We start from the raw sequence: 23,523 nt of genomic DNA, 5'->3' as shown, positions 1-23,523 counted from the left end.
CATACAATACAATTATGACCATATATATTCGATCGAAGATCGATATCGAGATTCCATGTTAATTTAAAATTCAGTCTATTTTTAACAATACAAAAGTATTTGACTAAATTAAACGCTAAGGCATTCAAATGCGTCTCGATATAAACATAACTCTTCTTGATAAACACACACACATATCTCAAATTAATAAATAAGAATAAGTACCTAAATAATATTAATATTAATGATTATTATCATTTTCATTGATCAATGTTTTAGGGTTACTGTAGTCTTGAGTTTTACTGTAGTCGACCACTTCGTCCATTTTTCCAAAGTTACCCATCGCTACTTGCGCGATGGTGTCTGCAATACTAGCGGCGCTCGAATAGGAGAGCGATGATGGTGGATTTTTTTGCATTTCTTCTTCGTTTATTTTTCGATTTTGGCTAAAATCTTTAACATAATCTGGCAACGTTGTTTTTTTAGTCAATTCTAACATTTGATTCAAAAATGGGTCAGCACCGATTCGGGGCGATGTGCCCAATTGAGAGTAATCCGTCGATTGAGGAGATTCTGATAAAATAGATTGCGACGATTCTTTAGATACGCTTAAATCCGAATGTTTCATTGACTCTAATGAGGTGTCTTTTCCTTTTCCTATGCTTCCAAAATCTGGAGGTAAGTAATCTTTGCTGCCGCTCTTGATCAAATCATGCGGACTTTTCATTATCATATTTTGATCGAGGCCAACTTTTGAGGGTATTGGACTACTACTTGACAAGGGTTTCAGTAAAGATTCTTGCATCTTAAGCAACGATGGAGACAAAAACATGTTATTAGCGGCTAATGTTGACTTCGACATTGGGTCGGGTATTCCCAATATACCAGCACTGGAATATTTACTAGCCGAGAACAACGCATTTGCGATATCAGCGGAACTCATCATTAAATTCGAAGCTATATTTGCAGGAATTGGTGCGACTGAGGTTGTGCAACTGGTCGATGTACTGGTAGACGTTTTTTCAAAATTTACCATGTTACTTGATAAACTCTGTAACGATGCCGCGTATGAGGGAAGGTCAGAAAGCTTAGAAGACGATAAGCTAGACGCTAAATTTGGGGACATCCCAGGACTGAAACCTGTAAGCATACTATTTGCAGCTGCTAAACTTTCTAAACCAGTAGAGCCTAATGGAAGTGGCATATTGGGCGAGCTGAGACCCAACGCCATACTTGTTAGCATATCTAAGCCTGTAGGATATGACGGTGGAAGAGATGGTGTATTCGATTTCGATGGTTTTGCGGTCGATGATAATACTGGTATATTTAGTGGAGGTGTTTCAAATTTATGTGGAGAAACTGGCCCTATTGCAGATGATACATTAATTGGCGGTACGCCTGGTGGTCTACTAACCATTTGCTGCAAAGTACTGACAGATGGAAAGTTAGATGATGATGACTGACTAGGTTTGGACGCAGGGATAACTTGGGGCACCGCTAGCAATGCATCCAAATCCATTTTATCGTCATTTTCGGAAGAGCAGCCTAGTTCATCTCTAATAAAATGCCACAGCAAGCCATCACTCTGTTCCCTTGGAAATTTGGGTGTTAATGTGCACTTTAATTTATCTAGGAATGTTATATCTGGTTTGTAATTATCTTTAAAATTAACGAATGAATCATCTGTGTATGTCATGTAATATTTGATGCTCTTCTTAATTTGCTCCATGGCATGTGTCGATAAGTGACTATCATGCACCATATTATATTGTAGCAACAAAGGTCGTGGATATTCTGTGGGCCTCTGTTCAGGCGGTGGCATAACCCAGTAGAAAGTTAACGACGATTCTAAAACTGGGCTTTCTGGGTTGTACGGTGCTAAAAAAAACATATTTATATTATATTATAGTATATAATATAGTATTAATACACAAGATTGAGATTGAGTAGTATTTTCTTTGAGGTAGGACACAGCAGGGTTTTTTGGGGAAAAACCTCAACCTTAAATAATAAATAAACAAATAAACTTCTAACACTCAAAAGGCCTAACTAGAATAACTCCTGTGTTAGGGGTCTGGAAAACACACACAATAAAAGCACAAGACCAAGGCACACAGTTGTATGATCAATACAAATGTATGCCATGTGCGGGGATCGAACTCGCAACCGCTAGCACTACAGCGAAGATCAACATCAGAAGATCACAGCTAACTCAAATAATACTGCTCTCAAGTAGTGTAGTGTTGTGTTGGGGTAGTCGGCTACGCGCTGGCAACGTTTTGCTGTTGCAGGCGTCTGAAGGGTAGTAGTGGCTTACCGTCAGGTAGGCCGTAAGCTTATTTGCCGACTTAGAAGCATAAATATAACTTAAAACAAAATATAGCTTACAGCAGATAACTCCAATACATGGAATGTAGGATATGTCTGATGGTCCTCTCATTTTAATTTGGTACTCAAGTTGACTGTCGCAATCCCTCAAACTCGGCATAGCAGGATTGGATGGATGGGAGTGATACCATCCTAAAAGCGTCAGCCCCGATTTTTCAATTTCCATTTGAATTTCCAACTCAACTAAAACTTTGGGTCTCGTATCATTTTTACTTATCAAACATGGAAATGTATGTGTGAGCATCACATCTGAAAAATATTTTATTTTTATACTACAGTGCAATTTCGATACAAGAAAACTGTAGAGAATTACAAGTTATTTCATGTATTATAAAGAGGTGTCATGAGAGGTAGATCTAAAATTTATTGTAATAACGTATGTGTATACTATTCCTCAACATAGTTATTTGCTAACCCTGAGATGATAATTATATAAAAGTTAATTGATAAAATTATTATTATTATTAGAGGTAAATTTTTATCATGTACAATTATTGCAAGTTGTGTTAAGTGACATTTCAAAACAATTTTATATTTACTTACTATGATTGTTCAAATCCCATGTCCCTGCAAAATACCCATATACTTCTTCCTTTTTCAAATGACAATGAATATCAAGTACCAGGAGAGCATTTGAACTGACAGAAACAAGAAATGGTTGAACCTTTCCCGCTGAAGAAAATGATACCGCCTCAATCAGCATATTTGCATCACTATAAAATATAATACAATATTTAATAATATAAAAAACTTAAATATTAAATTTTTAATTTTTTTCCTTGTAATAACCTAATTAAAAAACTAAGATAATTTAAACATAGTTCTTTCACATTACATATGTTTTAGGTATTTAAGAGTTTACATATATGTAAATACATACTGTTGCATCATTCTGTTAGGCACGGTGTTATGTTTCATGACCACTCTCTGTGGCGGAGGTTCTGGAGGACTTTCTACTTCCATTTCTGTTTCTTCTGTAAATGCAATTATGTTAGGTATCTTAGTTTTGATTCAAATATACATATTTTTAAGTGACATTTATATTTATTAATCAACCTGAACCACATAGTTAACATGGAACAAATCTTTTTAATATTTACTAGTTTCAATTATTATAACATAGTCTTTGTCTATAATAGTACAAGTTACTTGATGTAAGATAGATTCCGCATATTCCAATTTAAACTATTATTAGATTTTAAGTAATAACATCAATACACTATTTACCATCTGTATGCATATTTTCCCTTTGTAATTGCTTCTTACGAAGATAAGTGGCTTTAATAGTGTCAAGTTTTTTGCCCCTGTATTTAACAGAGGCCCAGCCACAACCAGATCTCTTATCGGGATTAATAATCCTCTTACAGTGTATGGCCCAAGCAGATGGAGAACAGAAAATTGTTTCAGTTTCATGGGATTTAATTTTACCATCAGCTTGTAAATCACCAACAAATTTTTGTCCCTACAATTATAAGAAAAAATAACGAATTTACTCAGACAAAATTAATTTGATAAATATATTAATTTATTTTTATAAAAATATTATCAATATACAGGGTTACAGGAAAAGTCGACCTAGATCCATTAAGGGCATGTAGTACACACCATTTCTGAATGATTTCACTATGGAACCCCCCATCCTAAACTTAACCGTTTTCGAGATATTCGAGTTTTAATTATTTTTATGAAAATGCCTAATTTTTCAGCTATTGAATTGAATATTTTGAATTTTTTTGACTCTTATGATTATTTTTTTTGGTTTTTTACATGAAGAATGAGATGCTTAATGACCTCAATAACTAAAATTGCACGTAAGTTAACTAAATGGGTCGTTGTAGACGATCGAAACTTAAGAAAATAAGTACAAATTATAAAAAAATATTTTTCTTTTCTGGATATCTCAAAAAATTATTATGGCACTTGCTCTGCAGATGTGCTTAAAAACATCTACATTTTATCAGCTATCCAAGGAGGTATAACACTCTAGGGTATTTATTAATTCAATTAATAAATTAGTTTCTAAGGCTACATGGCAGTCAGAATAAATAGCGCTTATTTAATCTAATTAATTTGACTTAAGTTCAGCATCATATATAACTGATATAGAAAAACATAATACCAAGTACTCTATAGTCATAGCTGCAGTGCCTGGTTCTAGCATTTTTTCTTCTAAAAGCATTTGTAAAGTTACACCTCTTCCTGGTATTGATTTACTTCCTGGTTGTATTTCAGATTCCTAAAAAATTTATTTAATTTTTTTAATATAAATTATAATTGTAATAAAAAAATTAGCTTTGAAAGAAAAATTTAATTTCATTAAAAAAATTTAAATCAAGTTTTTACAATTTCATACAATTGTTTTTCCAAAACATTGTCTATACACTGTATTTAAGTGTATACGATTGGCAATGGGAAGTCTATTTTGTCTCTTTTTTTAACTGTAAACATTTTGATCTACCTCATCAGAAAACTCTTCTCCACTACCCATTTCCTCTTTTTCCTCAAAGGTAGTTTCTTTTCGAGCTTCGTTAGGTTTTTCTTTTTTACTTTCATCATTAGCGGTTTCTGTTGTTGCAAGGGAAGGTTCTTGCTGTGCTACATTAAATGCATTATTACCCGACATTAAAGCTGCTGCTAAGTGTGATGTTTGTAAATCCATACTTGTTCTATTTTAAAAACCGTCAGTTTTACGCAAAATACGTCCGATATCTAAAATTTTAAAAAAATGAAGTTCCATGTATATAAATATTATGCCGTGACGGCAAACAGAAACAGCAAATCAACAAAGAGTCAGAGAGTACTCTGTGTTCTGTCACTGTGCGTAAATAACAGCACAGACTATTAGAAATGTTACGAAACTTTTAACTATTTGTCACAGATAATTAAAAACTAATAACTGCAAAACAAATTGTTAAAATAAATAATTATTAGCCTTATATGGATGTTCACAATACAGGGAGAAATTAAATAATAATAAAAAAATTCAAAAGCAAATAGTTTGTTCAAAATATTGTCATAGTGGTCAAAAGAAAATAATCTTTTTCCAATTACAGCCAGAGAGAGAGCCGCTATAATGCGGCTCAGTGACGCACAATACAGAACTTTCCTAAATGCTTAATTGGAATAAAAATTTGTTCAAGTGCACCAGCAAAATGCGCTAGGTAAATTAAACGTTGACAAAAAAAATAGACAGCTTTAATTGGTCGAATACTATTTACGGCTATTTTAAGTCTTTGGATTCTAATTATTTCATTATTATTTTTTATATTTTCACTATTTTTTTAATGAGATGTAAAAGAATTATATACTTTTTAACCGACTTCCAAAAAAGGAGGAGGTTCTCAATTCGACTGTATTTTTTTTAATGTATGTTACATCAGAACTTTTGACTGGGTGGAGCGATTTCGACAAATTTTCTTTTAACCGAAAGGTGGTGTGTGCCAATTAGTCCCATTTAAATTTATTTGAGATCTAACAACTACTTTTCGAGGTATATCTAATAATGCGTTTTTACTTGACGCTTTTTTCGTCGACCTACGTTGTTGTATGCTGCATAACTTTCTACTGGATGTACCGATTTTGATAATTCTTTTTTTGTTGGAAAGGAGATATCCCTAGTTTGGTATCGTGATAAGGAAACCAGGATCTGATGATAGGATCCCTGAGAAATTGATGGAAACTCGAAAATCCGCAATAACTTTTTACTGGGTGTACCGATTTTGATAATTATTTTTTTGTTGAAAAGAAGATATCCTTAGTTTAGTACCATGATAAGGAAACCAGGATCTGATAATGGGATCCCAGAGAAATCGAGGGAACTTCTTGAAAATCCGCAACAACTTTTTACTGGGTGTACCGATTTTAATAACTTTTAATTTAATCGAAAGCTAATGTTTGTCATGTGGTCACATATAAATTTCATTGAGATCTTATAACTACTTTAAGAGTAATCTTTGATAACGCGCAGTTACTTGAGTATTTTTTCGTCGATCTACGTTGTATTATTCGTCGATGTAATTGAAGTCGGTTTTTTTTCGTTTGCGAGCAAACACAATTATTAGTTGAATCATATTACCTAGATGATAATGATGATGAGGATTTGTCGAATACTCCGAGTTTAAATCAATAAATTAGTTAATTCAAGTTATATGTCTATTGAAAATATATATGATAATGAAACAAACAGATCAGTTATTTGAGCCATTGATAAAATATTTGATGACAGGTTGTCAAAAGCAAAGAATAGAAAATTATCTCGAATAAAGCGTGGATAGATGCTGAATTTAAAGAAAATTTTCGATTATCGCGAACTACCGCATATCATCTGATAAGTAGGTACGTATTTTAAGAATTCATATTTTTGTGTTTCATCTATTTATACCATATGATATAATTATTATTGAAACCTTTTTTTCTATATAAACTTTAAACATCGACTTTTATTTCCAAGAATACCTTTGGGATGAAACCCATAAGCGCTGAAATAAGTTTCTTAATATTTTCATGGTTTATTGCAAATACTGAACCATTGCAAACTATATCAAATATATTTAATTTTTCAATTTCATCGACATTCCGAGTCATTCGCCGTATCATAACTTGGATTCTAACAAAATTGGATGATGTTATCAAGTGGCTTCAGACTATTCTCATGCAATAATCAATACATGTGTAGGTTTTTACAAAAAAAAAAAATTAAATATCTTAGGATCAATCGATTGTAAACGTATAATGATTACAATTAAAGCCTTCTGAGGATGCAGCAGATCATTGCAATCGAAAAAATAATTCTTTATAAATCTTCAAGCAATAGTTAATTCTGATATAAGGTTTACTAATATTTATCGAGGTGAGCCAGGATCTTTACATGATGCTCGAAGTGTAATTAAGATCACCTTGATATGAAGAATCTCACAAAAAATAAAAATAAAAAAATAAATGTTACTAACGATATTATAAATAAAAAATTTCGATCAATGACAACTTAAAGAGAGTGTTATGTTATTTTTCTGCTACTGATTTGGTATCGATTGTATCGTTGTATGCATCATGCTAAAGCAGTACTTTTGAATGTGCTCGATTGTGCGAAGCGTTGCTGTAGTTGAAACATTCAATGTTGAGCATTATACCGCATAATGCGCTTTAGTGCTGTTATTGGAAAACTAGGTAAAATCTACTCACCTCAAACTTCAAACTTTCAAAGTTAAACCACACATTAGGAATTGACATCAAACCGATTATCTAATCTGTATATTAATTTTATCTGTTATACCTATTAATTTATTTGACATTCCGATTTGATTCCGATTTCCTAAACTTCCAACTCCTATGGGAATTTGATGTCGCATAATTTATACCAATTATATATTTATTATATATAATATATTAAACATATGGAGTTTCTTGCTATTTATTGAAAGGATTAAGGAAGCATAACTTCTGAAAATTTCGTTGTAACGAATATTGACAATGGCTGTTGTTAAAACGCCTGTGCTTAAAGTTATATTATGTGGTGAATATGGAGTTGGGAAAAGTTCAATATTTCGTAGGTTTATAAATAACACCTTTTTACCAAACGCTGATAAAAAATCAACATTGGGCCTGGATCATTTTGAGAAGTTATACCAAGTGGGAGACAAAGATGTCAAGGTTGTTTACTTATTTAATTAAATAAATACCATTTTTTTTAATTAGTTTTATTTTTAAAACAAATTCTTAATTGCAGTTACAGCTTTGGGACACCGGTGGAATGGAAAGAATAGCTTCAGTAACATCTAGCTATTATAAATATGCTGAGGCAGCAATTTTAGTGTTTTCATTGGATAATGCCTCATCTTTTCATGTCTTGAGTCAACATCTTCTAGATATAGTGACATATGCGGAAAATGCAAAGATATTTTTATGTGGTAATAAGTCTGATTTAGAAGGATCATGCCCTCAAGTAACGGATGCCGATGTTGAAAATTTCTGGTAGGAGATTTATGTAGTTAATAAATGAAATATAAATATCTACATATAAAAAATATTTTATTTTTATTTTAATTTGATATTTGTATAAATTTATTCAATTTATGCACTATGCGCCATATTTGGTGCGAACTTGTGGAGGCCTATGTCCAGCAGTGGACTGCAATAGGCTGAAATGATGATGATGATGATGCACTTTCAAAGTATTTTCTATGTTTATTCAATGTCATGAAGTTGACTAATTTCAATTTGTGAGAATGTTTTAAAATTAAATATACCGAAAGTTTATTCAGAAGAAGGTTTTAACATAAATGGTATATTTTATGTTTCAGTGAACAGTGCCACAATTTAATAAGCAGCACATATAAAACATCTTGCAAAACTGGACAAGGCTTAGATGATATGTTTTTAGACATTGCTCATCAATTAGTTGAGTGTAACAGATCAAAGATTGAACTTCAAAGGTTGGATCACAATAGCTTTAAGATATCACAACCAGAATCTCCTGAAGAGCCACCGTGTAGTTGTTAATAAGTTTAGGTAAGACTCTACTGAGACTTTAAAAAATAAAGTTTTTATATATAAAGCTATATTAGTCAAATTAAACAAGCAATCAAGTCAGTTATTTCAGCATTAGTCAGTTAAATTCTGACCCAATAGCAATGTTCAGATAACATGTAATCTATGTGACATTCTGAATCTTAAACTATCTACCTAACAAGTATCATAACAATTTATTAGTTCAGTACTTTTTCTTTGGAACAGTCATCCATCCAAACTTTCGCATTTATAATATTGGTAGGAATATTTTTGTTTTGAAATAATTGTGAGGTTTATGTTTATATATTTCATAATTGATAGTAATATATCGTAATTATAATCATAATTTTCTTATATTATTGCAGAATTGAATACTGAGAAATTGCTTTTGAATTTAACATAGTGCTTGTATTATAAGCTAACATATAGTATTAATGTTTAGTATTAATTTTAAAAAAAATATGGTAGTAATATTGATTAGGCTTTCATATATGTACTTGAACTAATACTATTATGCTATTTTATTATAAAAATATTTTCCTGCTTGATTTTAAAAGATCTGATGTGCATATGATTATATTTTAATGTAAAACATTCTTAATACTGGATTCAATAACAAATTTAATATTTTATATTTTAGAATTTCTATTTATTTATTTTTTTAATGTGACATCTTATATTTAGGTATTTTACCCGCTTCTTATTTGTTAAAAACAATTTTTTATGCAAACCTAAATTTCAAACACAAAATCAGCATTATTTTACAGTAGGTACTAAGCAAATGAAACATTTTTCCGAGTATAGGAACTGGATTTTGTCTATTATAATTGGTTTATAATTTCCCAAAGCTTTATTACACTTATGGAAAATTACGTATAACTAATGTAAGAAAGTTGGTCTAAACAATCAATAAATTTTGGAATAACAAGCTTAACATACCTCATATTTAAAAGGCCATAATTGGATCAAGTTTATAATCTTGTTATGTTTCGGTATTTGTTACTTCAAGGCAATAGCACAAAGTTTAATTTATTCTTTTGTGACCTTGTGTTTTCTAAAAATTTAGTTGAATATTGACAAAGTATTACATAGTATTGTTTTTTAACCTTCTTTTTTCTTTATTTTATTGTGATTTAATAGACATGTTTATTTATTTATGTACCTGAATTAAGTAATTATAAGTATTTAAATAACATCTTCTCATTTCTCAAAATCTTACAGGTATTTTTTTATGTAAAAAGATCAACTAAATATTTTTAAGTTATTCCTTCTTATTGTATGATTTAAGCTGTGTTTTGTTTTTATGTAGTCTGTTTTATTGACTTGTATATAATCACTGATGTATTAATGTTTGATAGTTTGTTAATTCTTATGATATTTTTATAATAACGGCCGGTTGAACAACAGCTTTAAATGTTTTCTTATTATAATTAATATACTTGTAATGAACAATAATCTCTAAAACAATTAAATAATGATAATCAAATAAAAATAAAGTTCTTTTTATTATTTTAACAATATAGTATTATTGTGTACTTTTAACGAGAGAGAAGAAACAAATGATTAATTGGAAGTTTTACTAAATGAACAGACATTTTTTTTTTTTGAAGTAAAACTTCTTTACGTACAAGGCAAGCGCCTTGGGGAGAAAGCTGGTGAATACGTGACGAGAGCGTTACGCAAAAAGTGTGATCAGGCGAGGTGAATGGAACAAGAGAAGTATGAGCACACATTTGCTTTCTCTCTTTCTCTCATAGCCAGTTACGTTTCGTATAACTAAGACACAGTGAAGGCCTATTGCTAAAGAAGTTTTACTTCGGTCGTGTGGTCGTTTTTTATTATTACGTCATTACAAACAATGTATTTATGTGTATGTACGTGACGTAATCTTTGTGGCTATCAAAGCAAAAAAAAAAACAAAATATCTATTGCGAAATATGCACGTACTTACGTACATAGGTAATTATATAATGCACCCCCCTACTGAAAAAAATCTCATAAGACCTCATACATCACTTCAGCCTATCACAGTCTACTGCTGGACATAGCCCCCCCCAAGATTGCGCCAAAAATGGCGCGAACTCATGTATTTTGCCTAGACACCACGGTAGGCAGGCGGGTTGGTGACTGCGAGCTGGCTTTGTCGCACCGAATACGCTGCTGCTCGTCTCCGGCCTGTATATTTGAAAGCCAGCAGTTTGATGGTTATCCCGCTATCGGTCGGTCTTATAAGTTCCAAGGTGGTAGTGGAACTGTATTATCCTTTGTTCACCTCTTACGACACCCACGGGAAGTGATGGGGTGGCGATATTCTTTACTGCCGTAACCACACAAATGCAGACCAAATTCTCATAGATCTCATAACACAATATAAGAATTTGATTTGTACATGTCCATGTTTTATGAGGTTTTATGAGATTTTTTCCATAGGGCCAATGAAACCCCACGTCATACTTGTATTGAAATATTATGCAATGTGTAGTAAAGGTTTTTAACCGACTTCCAAAAAAGGAGGACGTTATCAATTCGACTGTATTTTTTTTATGTATGTTACATCAGAACTTTTGACCGTGTGGACCGATTTCGAAATTTTTTTTTAATCGAAAGGTGGTGTGTGTCAATTGGTCCCATTTAAATTTATTTGAGATCTAACAACTACTTTTGGAGTTATATCTAATAATGCGTTTTTACTTGACGCTTTTTTTGTCGACCTACGTTGTATTATACCGCATAACTTTCTACTGGATGTACCGATTTTGATAATTCTTTTTTTCTTGGAAAGGAGATATCCCTAGTTTAGTACCATGATAAGGAAACCAGGATCTGATGATGGGATCCCAGAGAAATCAAGGGAAACGCTTGAAAATCCGCAATATCTTTTTACTGGGTGTACCGATTTTAATAATTTTTAATTTAATCGAAAGCTGATGTTTGTCATGTGGTCACATATAAATTTTATTGAGATCTGATCACTACTTTTTGAGTAATCTTTGATAACGCATAGTTACTTGACTATTTTTTCGTCGATCGATGTTATGTTATTATTGTGGTACTTATGTCAATGTAAAAGTAAGAGCTGATCGTAGGTGTTATAGTTTCGGAGATTTCGTGATGAGTGACCTTTCGCTTTTATATATTATGTATAGATTATAGATATAAGTAGATAGATTATACATATAGATACGATTACGATTATTTATACACAATAGAACCGAATGCTTGTGGTTCCATTTGGCATAAAAAAAGACAATTAAATTGTATATTTAATTTACGCATAACCATACCACAGAAACTTGGTTCCACTTGGTATATTAAAAATAATTGTTATTAATAGAATAATGTATAATTGTACCACGTGTGTGTGGGTCTGTTTTGTATAAAATGTCATGATAGTAATATCGTTTCTTTGTTTGAACGAAAGTGTCCCATGGTACTGTGGTTCGGTTTTGCTTTTTATGTAATGTTCATTATTGCTGGTTGTTCCATTCTGCTTCTCGTATACCTTGTTTCCAAGGGGAAAATCACATGGTTCTCTTTTGTATAATAATTTAGACCACTTTTAGATGAGTATTTTCAAAAAAACCCAAAAATCGAAAATTGTTGTGTGGTTCCTTTTTGCATAAATACGGACAATTCTACTAATAACAACATATTTAGTGCAAAAAGTTATAATTGCAGAATGCAAAAACACATTAAATGTTTCTGCAGCTTTTAGATCATAAGACTTACTAGTACTTAGTAGGTACACAAGCCATCGTCATTATTATCGTCACTATCTTGACAGTTAGCGATAAATTGTTTTACAATATTTTCGTCGGTCGACTCCTCACATGTTGTGACGTCATCATTCATTTTCGAAATAAGTATTTTTACGAAAATTTGATTTTAACACAAACTATTCCAGGCAAGGCGAGCGCGCAAGGAGATAGCTTTTCACCTACGATTTATTCGTCGTTATAAGCGAAGTATTAAACGGATATACTTCCATTATGGCTCATATTAAAACTGTTCATTATTTGCGAAGTCGTACTAAACGGAATACACCGTAATTGAATTAAAAAAAAAATACTCAGATATATTTTTAGTTAATTAATTACACAACTGAGCATTTTGATATCGTTATTTTTTATATTTACGTATTTTTTCAATATAGGAATTGCCGATAATAACTCAGTACTATTGTGATAGAATATTTATTATTTCAATTTTTATATACACATACATTATTTTTACCAACAAAATAAAAATATAATTTTCTTTTAAAGAAAATCAATGTTTTTGCTACTCGTCTTTAAGATAATACTTCAATTTAACAATAAGAGCACTGCATGAAATATTTAAGTGAAAATAGATAGAATTAACAAACAATTTAAAGATTTATGTGAGTACTTTTATTATCACATTTATTTATTTTTTAATTTTTTTTTTAAGGCCTAATATGTTTGACATTATTTATTTTGGAATATAAATAGTATTTTTTTACAATACTATAAATAGTATTTTTATACTATATTTGCCAGATCTTTGTTATTCGTGTAATGATTTTAAATTTTTTGTGTGTGATGCTTTTTCTAATATCATAATGATGATAATGAAAGCTCTAGTGCTGCGACCATTGAATTGTTTTTATGTCAACACCTTCTTGAACCATCTCCCATAGCGGGCTCATTTCTCGGAGTCTTTCTACGTGTTGAATTGTCTTTTCAACTGTATAATCCACTTCTTCTACAGTGGTAAATCTTCCCAATCCAAACCTATACAATTAGACAATAATTAGCTATATGTATCAATTTAGTTAATAGCTAAATCATGTTCGTATAAAAAAATCAAATATATATACCTTATTGAACTATGTGCGAGATCTTCATCTGTTCCAATAGCTCTTAAAACATATGAGGGTTCCAGAGATGCTGAGGTACATGCTGAGCCACTTGATAAAGCCACATCCTTTAATGCCATTAATAATGATTCACCTAAGTAAAAGTAATTTATTATTATATTCTATACTTTTAAAGCTTTAAACATATAAATAATTTTTCTTTAAAACTAACTGACCTTCAACATATGCAAATGATACATTAATACATCCTGGATAGGACTGTTCCGGATCACCATTCCTAATAACATGGGTCAATTTTGAATAAATTTTATCCAGAAACCTTTTTGCTAATTTTTCCATCCATGCATGATCATAAGCCATTTCTCGCTGTGCCAATTCACAAGCAGCACCTTTAATATTAAAATTATTTAAACTTATTTTATTGTGAAAAAAACTGCAATAACATTTTTATTAAATTAAGAAATAGAATACCTAAGCCTACAACTAAAGGTGTAGGTACTGTTCCGCTTCTCATTCCTCTCTCCTGACCTCCACCACTTTGAAGAGGTTCTACTCGAACTCTTGGTCTACGCCTTATATATAAAGCTCCAACACCTTTTGGTCCGTAAATTTTATGGCCTGATATTGACATGAGATCAATATTCATACTGTTTACATCTAAAGGTATTTTACCAACAGCTTGTGCAGCATCAGTATGGAAAAATATTTTTTTCTTCTTACATATTGCTCCAATTTCAGCAATTGGTTGTTTGACACCTGAAAGTTTTATTTAAGTAATAAATTCCTAGTTAGCTTAGTGACATACAAATAAATAGTAATAATTATAATAATAATAATCTTTATTTCTATTATTATTTTATTGGTACATCACATAAACACATATTACATCAGTTATATTTAGTCACAAAAAAAAACAATATTTCTCTGGTCCCCACACTAGGATTCCCTGTATAGTGGAGTCCAGTCCCTTCCATTATTATTTTAATACTATTCCGTTAGTTTAAACAAAAAAGCAATGCATTTAAAATTTATAATTTATATCAATCAATATAATAATATCAAATCAATATGCATATTACCAATTTCATTATTAATTGTCATTATTGAAACCAAGCTCGTTTCAGGTGTTAGTGCTTCCTCAAGTTCCTTCAAGCTTATAATGCCATTTTGACCAACTGGTAAATAAGTTATTTTGAATCCTTCTCCTTCTAACGCTCGACAGGAGTCAAGTACGCATTTATGTTCCTAAAAAAAATAGAATAAGATTTAAAAAAAAAAAAACAGATATAGATATCAACTATTAAAGATGAAATTTTGGTAAAACTTTATTTTTTCTTATTAAAGTATTGTGGCAGCAATTTATCAAAGTAATAAAACTTTTGACACAAATTAAAGATTGTGTAATAGATGGCTGTAAATTCTGAAGGATAAACTGAAGAGTAATAAATAACTTACAATTTGTGTTGTTACAATATGCTTTTTTCTTGGAGCATAGAAGTGAGCTACACCTTTAACAGATATGTTATTAGATTCCGTGGCTCCAGAGGTAAATACTATTTCTTTGGGATCAGCGCCAATAAGGTTAGCCACTTGTTCTCTTGCTTTTTCAACTCCTGCTTCACTTTCCCATCCATAAGCATGAGTACGAGAATGTGGGTTACCATAATAACCGACTAAATACGGTAGCATTGCATCTAGTACTCTTGGGTCCTAAAACCACAAATACGTATAAAGATTTGCTAACTGATAATGTAAACATTACATCAAGCTCATACTTACAACCGGTGTCGTTGCTTGTGCGTCAAAATAAATTGCCCGACCGACATCCACGTGCTTAACAGCAAATTTTTCAGAAACTAAAACAATTCAAGTTTTTTTTTTAAGTTCTTTACTATTGGAAAATTAATGATATCGAAAATGTTAATGTTTACCTGAATTTGATAAGAAACGATTGCCTTGAATAAACAAAAAAACTGTGTCTTGTTTTTGGGGGCATCTTTGTAAGAAATTTTTAGATACAAGCGGCGAAAATTTTTTTATAACTCGAAACATTATCGATATTTTTCTTTTAACCAATTTACTTAAATGTTAAACTTCTTACTACGACTATGCTTTGACATCAATTTGACATTTGAAAGTTGACATCAAGTTGACACTAATGAGATTATGACAATGACAATGGTGCGTTCCACCTAAGGTCCACAACGCCATCGATTACGACCGCTGAACAAAGCCGCTGAAAGCCTGAAAGTGCTGAAACTGAAAATGAAATTGCCGTTCCACTGACGTAAAAAATGCCGCGGGCATTGTGGACGAATTTTATATGTGTAACGCATATTTGGCGCTGTCAATGTCAACTGTGGGCTCAAAATATGGCGATATGGCTCGGACTAAAAGATTCTTAGTCCGAGCGACATGGTGTACTGAAAATATGCAACCTACTCATCCCAGCCTGCAAAAAAAAAATGATGTTTGTAATAAAAACATACTAATCGATAGATTCTCAATAGCTCAATTCAACTACGTTGGCCTTTAAAATTGCTTACCTTAAATTATTTAATTAAAAATCAAGTCGTTGAAAAAAAAATCATTTATCAATACTTTCAAACTCCCATCTTTTGATGTATAAAGTATTTTAAATTGCTCAAAGGGTTAAAAAACTGCTCAAGTTGCATTTATAATTGCTCAAGTACATTTTGGAACAGCTTCACTTTCCTTAACCTTTTGAGCGCCACGCCTCAAAAACAATTCCCGTGCCCTGTACGCCAACTGCTAAGGCTTAAAGTAAACAAAAATACCTACGAAAAAAATAATGTTGCCAAGAGTCGTTATCGAGTACAACACAGTAGCTAGTTTTTGTTGTTTTTTGTGCAATAAATGACTACTTATATAATCTAGGAAGGTTTGTTCTTCCAATATTTTCTCATATGTTATCTTGCACTCTGTACATATACTTACATTAACATAAATAAAAACAAACATTACAAAAAAAAAAAACGTAGTGAAGCACAACACTATTCTCTATCGTCATGACGTCACTGGCACGACTGGACGACTACGGCGCAGCTGACCTACGCTTTTGAAACTTCCTTAGAGACGTGCTGTGCGTCACGTTGTATATCGATTTCGAATCGAATCAATATATGTATGAAAAGTAAGCTAAAATAAGTGTGTCCGTACAAAGTACACATGTCAGAAGTTAAACTTCTTTGGCGAACTTTGAAGTCTCGTTTATATTTATACAAATTTAAACTTTAGATTTTATTCCAGCGTCACCGATAAAAACGATGCCTTTTCATCAAAACATTGGTTTTTTATCCGTAAATTTTTTTCCCTCATGCGCCTAAAGAAGTTTCACTTCAAAAAATTAACTGAATTCTAATTTGTATTTTTTTTTTTCAGATAAATAATAACTAAAAGGGGAGTAATAAAAGTTTAATATTTTAAAAAATCTAAAGTACCTACTCACCTAAATATGCCTACTATATATTTAAAGGTCGGTGGCAGCATTAATATTTAACGCATGTAAATATTTCTTTTAAACTAAGGCTGCAGACTAGCACCGACCGCACCGATTACATTAATTTGCTTAATCGGATCAACTACTGAAGTACTTTTTTTTCGCTTAGGTAGCAAATAGTACTAAAACAGTAGGTACTGAGTAATTAGATCACGTCATTCGATATCACGGCACCAAAGCCGCGGGTCTGACGCACACAAGTGTAGCTTAACTTTAGCACAGAAGAAAAGCTTTTATGAGAGTGTGGGGTTGAAGATGATGTTGGATGGGATTAGAGATGATTCTGCCAGATGATTTTGAGAATGAGAAACAAAATCGTAATCTTTGCTCTTAACCTTAGGTAAAAAAGTTAAAAAAAAAGTTTTAATTGTAATTGTATATTATATGATTTTAATTATTGACGCCTTCCAAAATGTGACGATGTTCTAAGGTATCGCTCATGTTGCACTTCACTACTTTTCTCGCTATTCGTTTATGACGTCACCAGGGTGTCGTCCATGGAGCATAGAGACTATGCTCCATGTGTCGTCTATCCTTGACAAGGGCGTGTAGTGAACGGATTAATGGTGACGCGCTAGGGATGCGCCCAATTTGAGATATCAGATTTATTATGGCAATTTGGTTGATTTTAGTTGATTTGATTTATTTATTCATTTATGTAGTATGATACTTTTATGTTTTTTACCCATTGTTTTATACAAAAATCAAATAATTCATAGAAAATATAACACATTTGAGTTGAATTTTGAATAGCTTAAAAAACATCTATACCTATATAAACATATTTATTTTTCCATGATTAGAATAATCAGCCTTAAAGAACTGTTCAGAATAAAACATACTTATTATTATCAAAATATTAAAATTCTTTAATCAACTTTTGGAAATGTAATTTTATATACTTTTATTTAAGACCTTACAAATTAACAATTTAAACGCCAATATCATTTTCCATACTACTACTAATCATAGTCATTTAAAAAAACCTTAGGTTTTACTAGATGTCACAATATAATAAAAAATTGTATATAACAAACAACACTTCCAAGAGATACTACGCCAACTCAATTTATTTAAGGTGTACAGAGAATATGTAAAAAATCAACAGCTGATACATTACTAAAGCAATTTTGATAAAATTTGTAGGGTTTAGTAGCTGATAGTAGTATATAAGTAGTTTTCAGGTGTAAATAGGTATCTTTCAAGTTTTTTTTCTCTCCCTCTCTTCATCCTATCGCAATCCACTGCTGGACATAGGTCGTACAAGTTCACGCCTTTTTGTTGCGTGTTCACGTTTTTTTTCAAGTTCTGGTTATTCAAATATATCATCATAAGTTAAAAGTGTACGCTTGGAGTCTTTAGGTGGTGGTGGATTTCTTGAGTTTGATGACGGGGTCCAAGATCCTGCTGGTTGTGGTAATCTTCTTACATATGTCACTCGCCATCCTTCCTCACAGCCATCAAGAGCTGTATGGGCATGAGATGCCATTTCCATTGTTTCAAAAGACAGATAGACCCTGAAATAACAATATACAAAATCTTTAATATACTATTCTACCTTTGTAGATTAATCACTTTCACACTGACTTAAGTATATTAGATCCATAACAGACAGCAGTAAGAAAAAAAATTATATAAATTGGTACACCAAGCAAATATTTAGAAATAAGTTCAGAACAAACTGTTATTAAAATTAAAACTTTCACTTTAACAATTTAAGAAATTAAGCCTACATCATATATATTTATACTTACTTTTCCTCGTCTGGTTCTTGTGTGTATGTAAACGGTTCAAATGAGGCAAGTCGACGTCTTATTACATCTTCGGTGATACGAGCACCTAAGATTTGCAAGTAAGTAGTTTTTCCCCCTGAAGTTGTTACATCAGCAGGTTGGTTGCGAGCTCCTTTATCTTCTCTAAAATAGTATATAACTTATTCATAAAATGAGATATCTTTTATGATATGTATGGAATATGCCATTTATTTATTTATATAAAGCTTGCTAACATTTAAAGAACTTACTTTTCACGAGCAGTTACAAATGAATCATATAAGTATTTGACTCTTGGTGCAGCTTTCTCATCAGGTGGTGGCGGTTCTTGTGATGCACTGAACGGCTGGTATGAAGCAACACCTCCCGTTGTTCCAGTTGAACCACTAAGTTTACGCTCCCTACCTAAGGGTTGCAATAAGTTAAAGAAGGGACTTATCTCGTAGCCTATATTAACAATGAATTATTGTGAAAAGGAATGCAAAAAATGATTTTATTTTTTGTGTTAATATTTGATGCAATTTACTATAATACAAAATATGTATTTTTTTAAAAGGCATTGTACCTGCTCGGGGTCGTTTAAAGGTAGCATTTTGTGGTTGTGTTGGAGGAGTTTTGATAGCTTGAATAGCTCCACTTTTGATAAGTTTCCGTGCTATTTCTCGAGCATCTCTTGCTTCAGTTGGTCGTTTCGGTAGCACAGGTTTTTCTGGCTCTTGTTTTGGTGCTTTTAAGGCTTGAAGAGCTTTCTTTTTTTTCTTTAACTTCTGATACTTCGCCTGAAGCATCAATTCTTCTTCAGTTAAATTTGAAGGAAAGTGAAGATAAACCATTTTAAACAATCACTTTTCAGTTCTTTGCTTAATGGCTTTTAGTTGTGTCAGTTTGACACATATCATTTCGCCAATGTCACGTGGGATGGAGAACACGCGAAGGATACCTATTGTTATTTTTTCGGTGGATTTGAGGATACAAGCTTAAAAATTTAGTTAAATTTTGAAAATACACGAAAATAGTATGTATTTATTCACAATACTCTCAACCTGGAAATGTACAAAAATATAAAAATATTTATAAGTATATAACATTGTACTAAATATATATATATATATATATATATATATATATATATATATATATATATATATATATATATATATATATATACATTGTAATATTTACAATTTAATTTTATTATATTTAATATATTTACATAAAAATGAACACAGAGGACTAAACACAAACATTAATATAGATTCAACATTAATAGGGCGGGGAACTTCAGGAGGGAGTACGTCATACAACGGATGAAGGAGTTTGGGGCAATTAAACAGGATATGGGATGGGGATCCTTCATCTAAACCGCATTCACAGAGTGAATGGTCCCGTACTCTAATTTTTGCGAGATGTCTAGGTGTGCACGCGTGACCTAAACGCAACCTGCAAATGGTCGAAGTGACCCAGCGATCGGCGTGTCTAAAACGGAAAAACCATGGTCGTCTAGAGATTTCTGGTTGCAGGCTCGCATAGTATTTACCTTTTACCATTTTGGATGATATCTAAGATGATGTCCACGAATTGGCCAACCGAGTATTCGCTGCAACACCAAGATCATAACGGGAATTTTTAAAGTGATCATAGGAGCCGCTTTGGATAGCAGATTTGGCACATGAATCCGCAGTCTCGTTGCCGGGAATATGAGAGTGACTGGGATTCCAAACAAGAGTGATCTGCAATCCTTTCTGATGACATAAAAACAAAACGTCCCTGATCTTTAAAATAATGACAAATCTTTTTCTGCTACGAAACGGGTTTTCCTTAATTGCTAATAAGCAAATTAAGGAGTCAGTCAAAATTACGGTTTGTCTTAAATCATGGGAGTGGGCATATAAAATAGCTTCCAAAATAGCGACTGCTTCACCGTTGAAGACAATCACTTTTCAATGTGTCTTTTGAATCTGAAGTTTACTTAACTATCAAAGAGTACAATAAGGTAATATCAGTGACACATGCACCGCATATATAATGTACTCTGTGTTATAAATTATAAGATTGTGTTTTTATGTGGATATGATCTATGATGTGAATTGTGAAAACAAAGGGTGCATTCCACTGAGCGACCGCAACGAATGTAACGCCTTTTCTATGGGTTCATGAACGTGGCACCCAGAATTATACATTTATAATTGATGATAATTTAGTTTTATTTAATTGTCTGTGCGTTAAAATTTATGAAAAAAAGTATCATTAACATTTGTTTGCGCGAGTCTTCGCTTTTGAGAAAAATCAAAATCAAAATTGGGTGCTACAAAGCCAGCACCCAAAAATGAAATCCCCTTTTGGCTTAAAAATGGCAGTATTTAATATTTTTATTTATAAATATCGACTGCGCATGACACGCGCAGAGAGTGCCTGAAAGAATTAATGAGCTATAATAACTCAATAATTAATAATTAATACTATAATTAATAATTAATATTATAATTAATAATTAATATTATAATTAATAAATAATATTATAATTAATAAATAATATTATAATTAATAATTAATATTATAATTAATAATTATTATTAATATATTTTTTTTATTTTCTGTCTTGTAGGTAGTAAAAATATCGTTCCTGTTCCATATTCTGTCATTCTAGCTATCCCTATTCGGTCAGTTTCAGCTAGGGAGATTCTGAAACTGAGCAATAAGTTAGCCCAGAATGGCTCGGGCTCTAAATTGAAAAGTTTCAATTTTCCATCCATCGGAAAATTAATACTGTACAGAATTAGAGGCTGCCTTGTATAAGTTTACAGGAGTAACAGAAGACAGACTTTTAATAGTATTCCTTCGACAAATTATTAACACTGTCTGTAAGTATGTAGTACATTGATCAAGAGAGAATTGGATATCAGTGAGAGAAAAGTCGACTATCTAAGAATTTTCTGGCATTAGATTTGTAGATAATGCTGTGACTGCAAAAGTTTTATTTTATCTCCACTTTATACCAGTGAAAAGATAAAAGATGAACTATTCTATAGCAGAGACTTAGAATTATAGTACTGAAAACAAGAACGATTTGTTAGAATCTATTAGAATATAATATCGTTCGAGCCTTAGGTGGAACGATTCGTTCCATCAGATCACGTGATGTTCGGATAGGATAGGATAGTAAGTCCGCTTTGGTGAATACTTGTGTCGGACGGCCCAAAGGGAGCCGACGACTGACGGTGTGCCCGAGATAGGTGGCGCTGCGTCGCGATCTGACAACAGTCCTCGGAGGGGACTTGTCACTGCCGAGCGTCATCACCGCGATGCTCGGCGACGACGAGTCCTGGAAGGCGATGGTCTCCTTCTGCGAGACAGTATTGTCCCAGAAGGAGAATGACGAGCGGATGAGAGAGGAGGCCGCCGACGAGGCCTCCGTCCGCAGGCGACGAACGGGGGTGCGTAGGAGGCGCTACTTAATAAATATAGTAGATAGGTTATTGAGCATTGTTCAATTTTTGCCACATAATGTAGGGGAGACCGGGGCAAGACGAGGTTCGGGGTAAAACGGGAAATATTCTTGTGTGCGTGACTCGTGAACGCAACAGAGTCGCACACGGCGCCATTCGAACGATATTCAGTCGCGTCACACGAGTCCAAGCGGTGTGTACATGTCAGAACGTGTTTTGGTTGCGCCGCGAGAGAAAACTGGTTTCTGGAGGATTTTTATGAAGTTTTCTGTTTTGGATCGGTGTGTACAAAGGTAGGTATCATTGCTAATGTAACCTTTTTATGCATACTTGTTGCAATAGCGTAAAAGTAACAAATTTTGATAAATTTTTTGTTGAATATTTTTGTAGGTTAGAACTGTTAGTACTTTTCCATAATATGTATGCTGGGGCAAAAAGGCCGGGACATAATGGGATAGTGTCCCATTTTGCCCCTTATGTGTAGATTTTTTAAACACCTATTTAATAACAATATATTTTATTTGCAGACACAATGGTACGAAATTATAAACGTAAAACGGATCGTGGAACATGGGAAGAAGACGATATGAGAAGACCTGTTAGAGCTGTGCTTTCTGAGACAATAGGATTTCTTCGAGCCTCAACTACATATAACGTACCAAAATCGACTTTGGAACGTCGAGTGAGAAAGGCTCGATGTGCGGGTGATGATACCAATTCAGACAACGACTATGGGAAAAAGAAATTAGGACGTTATAAAACAGTTTTTACTAGAGAACAAGAAGAAGAATTATCTCAGTACATTAAATCGATGGATTGGTTCAAAAATTTTGTAGAAACCGTAAAACCCACAAAAGAAAAACCAGTCTTGTTGTTACTGGACGGACATGCATCCCGCATGCAGCATGGACATGCATGTGAAAAAGTGGCTAAGAGATCATCCCGGACGCGTAGTTACACCACACCAAGTGGCAAAGCTATTTGGACAAGCATATTTACAAGCAGCTACGATGCTAACAGCTATGAATGGGTTTAGGAAATGTGGAATATGGCCACTTGACAGAAATGTAT

General features: G+C 32.5%; 4 protein-coding genes across 5 annotated transcripts; 1 reads left to right on the top strand and 3 right to left on the bottom strand.

Annotated features, from left to right (window-relative positions):
* Positions 1 to 220: 220 nt before the first annotated feature.
* LOC123667564 (MPN domain-containing protein CG4751) lies at positions 221 to 5,191 on the bottom strand. The gene is made up of 7 exons (XM_045601448.1): positions 4,826 to 5,191; positions 4,487 to 4,603; positions 3,595 to 3,829; positions 3,248 to 3,341; positions 2,911 to 3,080; positions 2,368 to 2,616; positions 221 to 1,857 (listed from the first exon to the last, which is right to left on the bottom strand). Exons 1-7 carry the CDS (start codon positions 5,024 to 5,026, stop codon positions 221 to 223), a joined length of 2,703 nt encoding a protein of 900 aa, XP_045457404.1. The 5' UTR covers positions 5,027 to 5,191.
* Positions 5,192 to 7,660: 2,469 nt separating this feature from the next.
* On the top strand, positions 7,661 to 8,920 carry LOC123669481 (ras-related protein Rab-4B). The gene is made up of 3 exons (XM_045603088.1): positions 7,661 to 8,016; positions 8,093 to 8,337; positions 8,667 to 8,920. Exons 1-3 carry the CDS (start codon positions 7,837 to 7,839, stop codon positions 8,863 to 8,865), a joined length of 624 nt encoding a protein of 207 aa, XP_045459044.1. The 5' UTR covers positions 7,661 to 7,836; the 3' UTR covers positions 8,866 to 8,920.
* Positions 8,921 to 13,126: 4,206 nt separating this feature from the next.
* Positions 13,127 to 15,852, bottom strand: LOC123669480 (cysteine desulfurase, mitochondrial). Its single transcript, XM_045603085.1, has 8 exons — positions 15,646 to 15,852; positions 15,494 to 15,570; positions 15,170 to 15,424; positions 14,794 to 14,959; positions 14,186 to 14,470; positions 13,930 to 14,103; positions 13,715 to 13,847; positions 13,127 to 13,628 (listed from the first exon to the last, which is right to left on the bottom strand). Exons 1-8 carry the CDS (start codon positions 15,764 to 15,766, stop codon positions 13,475 to 13,477), a joined length of 1,365 nt encoding a protein of 454 aa, XP_045459041.1. The 5' UTR covers positions 15,767 to 15,852; the 3' UTR covers positions 13,127 to 13,474.
* A 2,150-nt stretch (positions 15,853 to 18,002) lies between these two features.
* On the bottom strand, positions 18,003 to 21,108 carry LOC123669172 (negative elongation factor E). 2 transcript variants are annotated; one of them, XM_045602802.1, is made up of 5 exons: positions 19,572 to 19,924; positions 19,258 to 19,411; positions 18,989 to 19,150; positions 18,509 to 18,751; positions 18,003 to 18,220 (listed from the first exon to the last, which is right to left on the bottom strand). In XM_045602802.1, exons 1-4 carry the CDS (start codon positions 19,837 to 19,839, stop codon positions 18,547 to 18,549), a joined length of 789 nt encoding a protein of 262 aa, XP_045458758.1. In that variant the 5' UTR covers positions 19,840 to 19,924; the 3' UTR covers positions 18,003 to 18,220; positions 18,509 to 18,546. The 2 variants fall into 2 exon arrangements, with proteins under 2 accessions (XP_045458758.1, XP_045458757.1); XM_045602801.1 differs by lacking the exon at positions 18,003 to 18,220 and adding an exon at positions 20,944 to 21,108 and having other exon boundaries at positions 18,277 to 18,751; positions 19,572 to 19,852.
* Positions 21,109 to 23,523: the final 2,415 nt, after the last annotated feature.

Source organism: Melitaea cinxia, chromosome 3 (assembly GCF_905220565.1).
Source record: "Melitaea cinxia chromosome 3, ilMelCinx1.1, whole genome shotgun sequence".
Classification (NCBI taxonomy): domain Eukaryota; kingdom Metazoa; phylum Arthropoda; class Insecta; order Lepidoptera; family Nymphalidae; genus Melitaea; species Melitaea cinxia.
The sequence above is the reverse complement of the archived record's forward strand: the minus strand, read 5'-3'. Positions and strand labels throughout refer to the sequence as shown.